The 10000-nt window shown below is 45.0% G+C and overlaps 1 protein-coding gene across 4 annotated transcripts in view; it reads left to right on the top strand.

Annotated features, from left to right (window-relative positions):
- Window positions 1–10000, top strand: part of trpm7 (transient receptor potential cation channel, subfamily M, member 7) — a 39201-nt gene that overhangs the window by 7115 nt on the left and 22086 nt on the right. Inside the window, exons 2-11 of one of the 4 annotated variants that reach the window (XM_046864346.1) lie at window positions 2145–2224; window positions 2981–3019; window positions 3197–3425; window positions 3558–3771; window positions 5637–5761; window positions 5922–6093; window positions 7528–7702; window positions 8260–8383; window positions 8493–8565; window positions 8698–9106. In XM_046864346.1, coding sequence (XP_046720302.1) covers window positions 2145–2224; window positions 2981–3019; window positions 3197–3425; window positions 3558–3771; window positions 5637–5761; window positions 5922–6093; window positions 7528–7702; window positions 8260–8383; window positions 8493–8565; window positions 8698–8777 — 1311 coding nt within the window. In that variant the 3' untranslated portion in view covers window positions 8778–9106. Of the gene's footprint in view, window positions 1–2144; window positions 2225–2980; window positions 3020–3196; window positions 3426–3557; window positions 3772–5636; window positions 5762–5921; window positions 6094–7527; window positions 7703–8259; window positions 8384–8492; window positions 8568–8694; window positions 9107–10000 lie in introns of those variants that run through there. The other 3 variants (XM_046864345.1, XM_046864348.1, XM_046864347.1) reach the window with 3 other exon arrangements.

Here is a 10000-nt window from a genome sequence, read left to right as displayed (position 1 = left end):
TGTGTGTGTGTGTGTGTGTGTGTGTGTGTGTGTGTGAGACCATGTTCCTCTACAAGGTGCTGAAGCAGAGAGATGAAGATGAGGATGATGCACATGAGGTACTCGCGTGTGTTAACTCGTAATCGGATGAGTGTTATCATATGTGTAGAAAGTGATTTGTGGGCGGGGCTATGTCGGGTTGTGATGTCACTAAACAGGTTGAATAGATTGATGTAAATGATTAACACATGTTAGGTAGTCAGTTAGATGTGAATCCAGGCTCTGGTCCTACTAATGTTAGCTAGTGTGCAGCAGCTAAACGGCTAGCTAATGTTAATGGTATTTTGATTGTTGGAGAAGTTAGGCAGATGTGGGGGCGTGTGCTAATTAGCATATTCATGTATATTTATAGCTCATGAGGTGAATGATGTGATTTTATTTCCTGATTTTACTGGATTTAAATTTGTTTGTTTACTTTTGTTTGTGGGTTCTTTTTCTTTTTTTTTTTACTCTTAGACTTTCTTTCTTTCTTTCTTTCTTTCTTTCTTTCTTTCTTTCTTTCTTTCTTTCTTTGTGTGTGTGTGTGTTGTGAGTGTGGTGTGTGTTGTGAGTTGTGTGTGGTGCGTTAGTGTTGTGTTGTGTGTGTGTGTGTGGTGTGTGTGTGTGTTGTGTGAGAGTGTTGTGTGAGAGTGTGTGGTGTGTGTTGTGTGTGTGTGTGTGTTGTGTGTGAGTGTGTTGTGTGAGTGTGTTGTGTGTGTGTGTGTTGTGTGAGTGTGTGTGTGTGTGTGTGTAGTACTGAAGGTATTATTTCTATAAACTTTGACACACACGCTGTAGTTTGGGGCGCCGCTCAAATTTAATTAAAATTCTTCAGTGTGTAAATCCGTCTCTGACTGGGGTTCAACACACACACACACACACACACACACGTGTCCCGTGGAGCTGGATGTAAGGTGAGTGTGTCAGTAATCAGGTGGACGGTACAGGAGGAGACTCACCATGTGTTCACTCAGAAACCAGCACTGAAGTGCACTTTATTATAGGGAACATTTAAATCTGTGTGTGTGTGTGTGTGTGTGTGTGTGTTCTCTTTACTGACTGAGGAACACTGTAAGCACTTTTAACATAAGTGAGTGTTGGTTGTCATGGTTACTGTTGCCATTATAGATACGGTGAGTTAGTTCACTTTAATAAGTGTCTCTGAGTAGTGACTGAAGTGTCCTCACAAGGAGCGATGCATGTTCCAGCACGTGCGTGCGCGTGTGTGTGTGTGTGTAGAGTGTGTGTGTATGTGTGTGTGTGTGTGTGTTGTGTGTGGTGTGTGTGTGTGTGTGTGTGTGTGTGTTGTGTGTGGTGTGTGTGTGTGTGTGTGTGTGCGTGTATGTGCATGTGTGCGTGTGTATGTGCATGTGTGTGCGTTCGTGTGTTGTGTGTGTGTGTGCATGTTTGTGTGTGTGCATGTGTGTGTGCGCGTGTATGTGTGTGTGTGTGGTCTGAATGACAGGAATGTCTGCCCTAAAGACACACTGTAAGCTCCTCCTCCTGACACACCAGCAGCAGTGCGAGACATACGATGTTCATTCAGTACCGACCCGACCCGACCCGGACCTGTGACATCACACCATGAGCTCAAATCTGTGCTCTGATTGGCTCATACACTCTTTTTTCACTTCTTTTCTCATTTATTTCTTCTTTATTTTCTTTCTCATGGCTTTTCATTTGTATTCATTTTCTTTATTTATTTCTTTATTCTTTTCTTTCTCATGTTTTTAATATTTATTTAAATCTAACCCTTTATTCTACTTTATTAATTTATTTTATTCCTTCTTTACCTTTTACTTTTTTTAAATTGTATTTCTTACCTTCTTTGTTCCTTTACAATTCCAGTTTATTTACTTTCATCTATTCTTTTCATTCTCTTTGATTTTTTTGTTCCATTTTCCTTCTTTTCCTTTTTGTTTTATTCTGTCCTTTCTTCTTATTACTCTTCCTTTACCTCCTCTTTTACTTTTTAGTTACTTGTTCGTTGTATCTTTTTAAATATATTTTTTCTTTTTCATTGTTTATTCAATGTTTATATAAAAGTGCTCGAATGCAATTACACACACACACACACTCCTGAGTGAGACAGAGGGGTGCCAATAATTTATTTTGTCTTCTTTCAGTCCCAGAAATCCTGGATAGAGAACACTTTCACCAAGAGGGAATGTGTCTACATACTGCCAGCGTCCAAGGACCCACACAGGTACACACACACACACACACACACACACACACACACACACACACACACACACACACAGAGGCTCGGTGGACTTTCAGATTTACACACCAGCATTCCTTCACTCAGGTTCACACACGTACAGGAATGTTCTATTCACCTCCGTCTGAGAGCTGCGTCCTGATTGGCTTCTGCTCACTTCAAACTGAGACCAGGTTCTGTACTTTAGTTTGACTCCTCCCAGGTAGGAGGAGCTGGATCAGGTTCTGGACTGCATTCATGTAGAAGATGCAGGATGATGCTGATCAGCAGTATGATGTGTGTACTGCACTTACGCCCTGCTGTATCTCCAAATTAAATTTATACAGTATTCTCTCTTCAGCACACACACACACACACACACACACAGGTTTGTACTTTAACTGCTATGTTTCCAGCGCTGAGCCGTCATTAGGTTTATCACTCGGAGATCGGTGGGGCAGGAGGGGGCTTTTTCCGTGCCTTGTTTACCCCCGGCTTCTCCCAGTTACTGTTTGATTGGTGGAAACTGTTTCCTGTTAGTTGTGTAACGGTAATGTTTCCTGCAGAAGCCACATCCAACTCAGGGTTTACCTGTGCAGATAAAACTAATCACACACCACACGCCTATCACACACCAAACACACGCCAAACACACGCCTATCACACCCTAAACATACACCATCGCACCCCAAACACATGCTGAACACACTACTGAGTGTCACAGTGTCTTATCTGCTCTCTCTCTCTCTCTCTCTGCAGATGCCTTCCAGGATGTCAGATCTGCCAGCAGCTTGTCAGGTGCGTGTGTGTGCGTGTGTGCGTGTGTGTGCGTGTGTGTGTGCGTGTGTGCGTGTGTGTGCGTATTTACTGCTATAAATACTACAATATATATTGCAATTCCCTCTCTGTGTGTGTGTGTGTGTGTGTGTGTGTGTGTGTGTGTGTGTGTGTGTGTGTGTGTGTGTGTGTGTGTAGGTGCTGCTGTGGCCGGCTGGTCCGGCAACATGCCGGATTCACAGCGAGTCTGGCGATGAAGTACTCGGATGTGAAGCTGGGTGAGGGGCGGGGCAGGGTGGGGTTAAGGGTGGGGCGGGGCGGGGCGGAGCAAGATGAATGGAGTGTGGAGAAGCACACAGAGCAAAGTCCTACTGATGCCTATGGCATCATCAACTTCCAAGGAGGATCACACTCCTATAGAGCGAAGGTACACACACACAAACACACACACACACACACACTCTAAATGTGTAAACCTTATAGGTATTATAGGTAAGGGACACATATGACTAACTGTGTGTGTGTGTGTGTGTGTGTGTGTGTGTGTGTGTGCGCGCAGTATGTGCGTCTCTCCTATGACTCCAGGCCCGAGGCGATCCTTAGGTTGATGTTGAAGGAGTGGCAGATGGAGCTTCCAAAGATCCTTATTTCTGTACATGGAGGGATTCAAAACTTCGACCTGCATCCTCGTATCAAACAGGTGGTGGGGAAGGGACTCATCAAAGCAGCTGTAACCACGGGGGCCTGGATCCTCACCGGGGGAGTCAATACAGGCACGATACACACACACACACACACACACACACACACACACAGCTGGTGTTGCAGATAGACGGGTAGATCTACAGAGAGACAGACAGAGGGGTAAATTTGCAGACTGTGATACATATATAAACAGATACAGAAGACAGGTGAAGATAGACAGACAGGTGGAGACGGAGAAACAGGTGGATACAGACTGACAGGTGATGATGACTGACAGATAGGTGGAGACAGACAAGTGGAGACAGGTCAGGTGAAGACAGACAGACAGACAGGTCAGGTGAAGACAGACAGGTGGAGACAGACAGACAGGTCAGGTGGAGACAGACAGGTCAGGTGAAGACAGACAGACAGGACAGGTGGAGACAGACAGACAGGTCAGGTGAAGACAGACAGGTGGAGACAGACAGACAGGTCAGGTGAAGACAGACAGGTGGAGACAGACAGACAGGTCAGGTGGAGACAGGCAGGTGAAGACAGAAAGACAGGTCAGGTGAAGACAGACAGGTGAAGACAGAAAGACAAGTCAGGTGAAGACAGACAGGTGAAGACAGAAAGACAGGTCAGGTGTTGATATATAAACACATTATAGCATCTCACACCTACACACTTACTTAATGACAGCTATTCAGAGCTTCAATTATGAAGGCAGCAGACATTGTTATTATTTGTATACACACACACACACACACACACACACACACACTCTAAATGTGTAAACCTTATAGGTATTATAGGTAAGGGACACATATGACTAACTGTGTGTGTGTGTGTGTGTGTGTGTGTGTGTGTGTGTGCGCGCAGTATGTGCTGCCTCTCCTATGACTCCAGGCCCGAGGCGATCCTTAGGTTGATGTTGAAGGAGTGGCAGATGGAGCTTCCAAAGATCCTTATTTCTGTACATGGAGGATTCAAAACTTCACCTGCATCCTCGTATCAAACAGGTGGTGGGGAAGGGACTCATCAAAGCAGCTGTAACCACGGGGCCTGGATCCTCACCGGGAGTCAATACAGGCACGATACACACACACACACACACACACACACACACACACAGCTGGTGTTGCAGATGACGGGTAGATCTACAGAGAGACAGACAGAGGGTAAATTTGCAGACTGTGATACATATATAAACAGATACAGAAGACAGGTGAAGATAGACAGACAGGTGGAGACGGAGAAACAGGTGGATACAGACTGACAGGTGATGATGACTGACAGATAGGTGGAGACAGACAAGTGGAGACAGGTCAGGTGAAGACAGACAGACAGACAGGTCAGGTGAAGACAGACAGGTGGAGACAGACAGACAGGTCAGGTGGAGACAGACAGGTCAGGTGAAGACAGACAGACAGGACAGGTGGAGACAGACAGACAGGTCAGGTGAAGACAGACAGGTGGAGACAGACAGACAGGTCAGGTGAAGACAGACAGGTGGAGACAGACAGACAGGTCAGGTGGAGACAGGCAGGTGAAGACAGAAAGACAGGTCAGGTGAAGACAGACAGGTGAAGACAGAAAGACAAGTCAGGTGAAGACAGACAGGTGAAGACAGAAAGACAGGTCAGGTGTTGATATATAAACACATTATAGCATCTCACACCTACACACTTACTTAATGACAGCTATTCAGAGCTTCAATTATGAAGGCAGCAGACATTGTTATTATTTGTATACACACACACACACACGGCCCTGTAACACTAGTTATTTCTGTGCAGACTAAAAACACACATTAACCCTAAAAAACACTGCTGCAGTCATGATGAGGAGGATGATGATGATGTGATTTTGAGCAGGTGTTGTAGGGTGTTAAAGTTTTATATGTGTGTGTGTGTGTGTGTGTGTGTGTGTGTGTGTGTGTGTGTGTGTGTAGGTGTGGCTAAGCATGTGGGTGATGCTCTGAAGGAGCACTCGTCCCGTTCTGCTCGGAAGATCTGTACCATCGGCATCGCACCCTGGGGAGTGATCGAAAACCGTAATGACCTCATTGGGAGAGATGTGAGACACACACACACACACACACACACACACACACACACACACACATACCTTACGAAGTATAGCAACATTGATGTCACAACAAACTTGTGTGTGTTTTTGCTTGTGTTTACACATGGACTGTCTAATCCTGTGTGTGTGTGTGCGTGTGTGTGTGTAGGTGGTAGCCCCCTATCAGACCCTCCTGAACCCCCTCAGTAAGCTGAATGTGTTAAATAATCTGCACTCTCACTTCATCCTGGTGGACGATGGCACCGTGGGCAAGTATGGGGCAGAGGTCAACCTGCGGAGGGAGCTAGAGAAACACATCAACCTACAGAGGATACATGCCCGTATGCAGTCTCTCTTTCACACTTACACACACACACACACACATACATATACACACACACACACACACACACACATATACACACACACACCTGTGCTTAAGTGTCATAGACAGACAGACAGGTAGATGTTCAGACAGACTGGTAACTTCACTGACAGACAGGTTAATTTACGGAGACAGACAGACAGACAGACAGACAGACAGACAGGTAGATTGATGGAGACAGACAGACAGGTAGATTGATGGAGACAGACAGACAGACAGACAGGTAGATTGATGGAGACAGACACACCGACAAACAGACAGGTAGATTGGTGGAGACAGACAGACAGACAGGTAGATTAATGGAGAGAGACAAATAGACAGACAGGTAGATTGGTGGAGACAGACAAATAGACAGACAGGTAGATTGGTGGAGACAGACAGACAGACAGACAGACAGACAGATTGATGGAGACAGACAGACAGACAGGTAGATTGATGGAGACAGACAGACAGACAGACAGGTAGATTGATGGAGACAGACAGACAGGTAGAATCACAGACAGACAGGTAGATTGATGGAGACAAACAGACAGGTAGATTGATGGAGACAGACAGACAGGTAGAATCACAGACAGACAGGTAGATTGATGGAGACAGACAGACAGGTAAATTGATGGAGACAGACAGACAGACAGGTAGAATCACAGACAGACAGACAGACCCACAGTAGAGCTGTGATTTGTCTCGTTGTTTCAGGTGTGTGTAGTTTCCTCTGCTTGTGTTTAATGTTTTTTCAGCATCATCTCCTCTCCATTCTCTGTTTTCTCTCTCATATCTGTTTATTAGGTCTCTAGTTTCTCCTCCTGGACGCCGGTGTTTCCGTGTCCCAGTTTTACAGGGCTTATTTAAGGCTCCTCTAGTGGAGATACACGGTTTGATTAAAACTATTGGGACACATGACTTCTCCCAGCAATATGTTCTTCTTCCCCAAAATCTGTTAGCACAGAAAATGTCCCTTCACTTTAACTAGGAGACCTAAACCTCTTCCAGCATGACAATACACCTGTGCACAAAGCAGCTCCATGAAGATCTGCTTTCCATGGAGATGTTGGAGTGGAAGATCTCCTGCTATTGATCCCTATTTCTCCAACCATATTGAACTGATAAATATGAACGCTCACTGCACCCAAGGCCTCCTTTCCTTCTTACCTACAGCAGTACCTGACTTTACTAATACCCATGTATCTGCATCAATCTCTACACAATGTAGTGGAACATCTTCCAGAAAAAGTTGAGGTTAATGGAGATTAAATGTGGAAGTATTGGTCAGGCGTCCACAAACTTTTGCCCGTACAGTATATGGTTAGTATGTTGGTGTAAGGTTTTGATTGTGTGTGTGTGTGTGTGTGTGTGTGTGTGTGTGTGTGTGTGTGTGTGTGTGTGTGTGTAGGTATCGGGCAGGGTGTGCCAGTTGTAGCTCTGATATTTGAAGGTGGGCCGAACGTGATCCTGACGGTGTTGGAGTACCTGCAGGAGAACCCACCTGTCCCCGTGGTGGTGTGTGAGGGAACCGGGCGAGCAGCGGACGTGCTGTCTTTTGTCCATAAACAAACTGAGGATGATGGGTAACACACACACACACACACACACACACACACACACACACACACACACACACACACACACACACAGAGTATCTATCGTGCCTAGAAGCATAAACCTTCTCACTTTTCTCGCTTCTCAGTTTCCCTCCAAGTTCGAGCTCTTCTCCAGTTTATTCTTCTCGTCTTCATGTTCTTGGTTTTCTGTGCCTCTCATTCCTAGGACCTTGTTTTTCTTCTCCTATGTTTGTATTTTCAGGATTTTTTTCCAGGTTCCTGCTCCACATGTGCTCACCTTCTGTGTTTCCCAAGCACTCACTGTCTTTCCTTCACCACATTACCCATAACCCTAGCTGTTCTAGTGCATCCGCATGAGTGTAAAATAGTCTTCAGAGTCCAGGAGCTTCATATCAGGACCAGAGAACATGATGATGATGATGATTGCGTGTTTGAGGAACATAATGTTACTGTAATAACAGATCAGAGATAATACCGTGACCGCTGTGAACAAAGTGATTGAGACCTGGACCCTGAAGTGTGTGTGTGTGTGTGTGTGTGTGTGTGTGTGTGTGTGTATACAGTAGTCTTCCAGATGGTGTTGAGCTCGACATCATTGCGACAATCAAAAAAACCTTTAACTTCAGTCAGAATGATGCAGTGCACCTCTTCCAGACGCTCATGGAGTGTATGAAAAGCAAGGAGCTGGTAACACACACACACACACACACACACACACACACACACACACACACACTCTTACTCTCAATCGCACTGTTCTCTGACTGCTCTGAGATGAGTGTGTGTGTTTTGACAGATAACTGTGTTCCATGTCGGCTCAGAGGAACATCAGGACATTGACGTAGCCATTCTGAAGGCTCTGCTCAAAGGTGTGTGTGTGTGTGTGTGTGTGTGTGTGTGTGTGTGTGTGTGTGTGTGTGTGTGTGTGTGTGCGGGCACGCGCACTAATAGTCCTTTGTTTCTTCATACGTTCCATGTTAACCTTGGCTGAGCTCCAGCAGCTAAAGTACAAAGTCAAAGGTTCCAGTCCACACCAAACCAGCATTTCCTCTCAGATCCAAACTGTTCCACATCCATGTAAACCTGCAGCTATTAGCCATTAGCTGTTAGCACAGGGGTCCCCGAACTTGGGCCCCTACGGCCCCCACAGGTGGAATGGCCCTATGAACAATGCCAGAGACATATTTTGAAAATGTAATTTTGAGAATTATTTACTCCTATCATATCTGTATTTGATATTAAAGGTTTGCTTTGCTTGCGTTCCTCAGTTATTAATATTTGTCGAGTCAGCTCTCTGCTAAAATCCATACCTATAGTTTTTCCAGCTCTCGTCCACTGTCACTACGAGAGCGGCCTCTAGAGGCGAATCACTGATGCCACATGCTGTTTTGTTTTAAAACGTAAAACTGTGTGCCGCATGGAGAGCGCTATATTATATTTATTATTTATAATGTATTAATTATATCATTTATTAATGAATATATTTATATTTATTTCCTTTAGCACAGTTTCATGATTCAGTACTGTTTTTTTCCAATAAAGTGCAGTACTATTCTACATGGAGTGTTTGCTTGTTTTTTTTATTGATCTTAAAAACTACGGTTGATTAATCAGTTATTCCACCTCTAGTTATTAACGTAGTTTATTATATGTTCGATTCCCCCACCAACCACATGCATAAGGAGGTAAAGGTTTTGTTTTCTATATGAATGAATTAATCACAATAAAATCTCCACATTAACACTGCTGAGATGTTGTATGGATTAGAGACAGTGGCATTGAGTAAAAGACAGGAGGTGGAGCTGGAGGTAGCAGAGCTGAAGATGTTGAGATGTTCGTTGGGAGTGACGACGATGGACAGGATTAGAAATGAGTTTATTAGAGGGACAGCGCATGTAGGATGTTTTGGAGACAAGGTGAGGGAGGTGAGATTGAGATGTTTTGGACATGTGCAGAGGAGGGACATGGGGTATATCAGTAGGAGAATGCTGAGGATGGAGACACCAGGAAGGAGGAAAAGAGGAAGGCCAAGGAGGAGGTTTATGGATGTGGTGAAGGAAGGCATGCAGGTAGTTGGTGTGACAGAGGCAGATGTAGAGGACAGGGGGGTATTGAGACGGATGATCCGCTGTGGCGCCCCCTAATGGGAGCAGCCGAAAGAAGAAGTCACTTCAGTCTGTGGCATTTTCTGTTACAGACCCCCATTAAAGACAGGAAACAATGTGGCCCTCACAGGAATCAAGTTTGGGGACTCCTGTGTTAGCCGTTAGCCTAGCATCCATCATCATAATACTTACAGTAGCA

This window comes from Silurus meridionalis, chromosome 13 (genome assembly GCF_014805685.1).
Source record: "Silurus meridionalis isolate SWU-2019-XX chromosome 13, ASM1480568v1, whole genome shotgun sequence".
Classification (NCBI taxonomy): domain Eukaryota; kingdom Metazoa; phylum Chordata; class Actinopteri; order Siluriformes; family Siluridae; genus Silurus; species Silurus meridionalis.
This window is presented reverse-complemented; position numbering and strand designations above follow the sequence as displayed.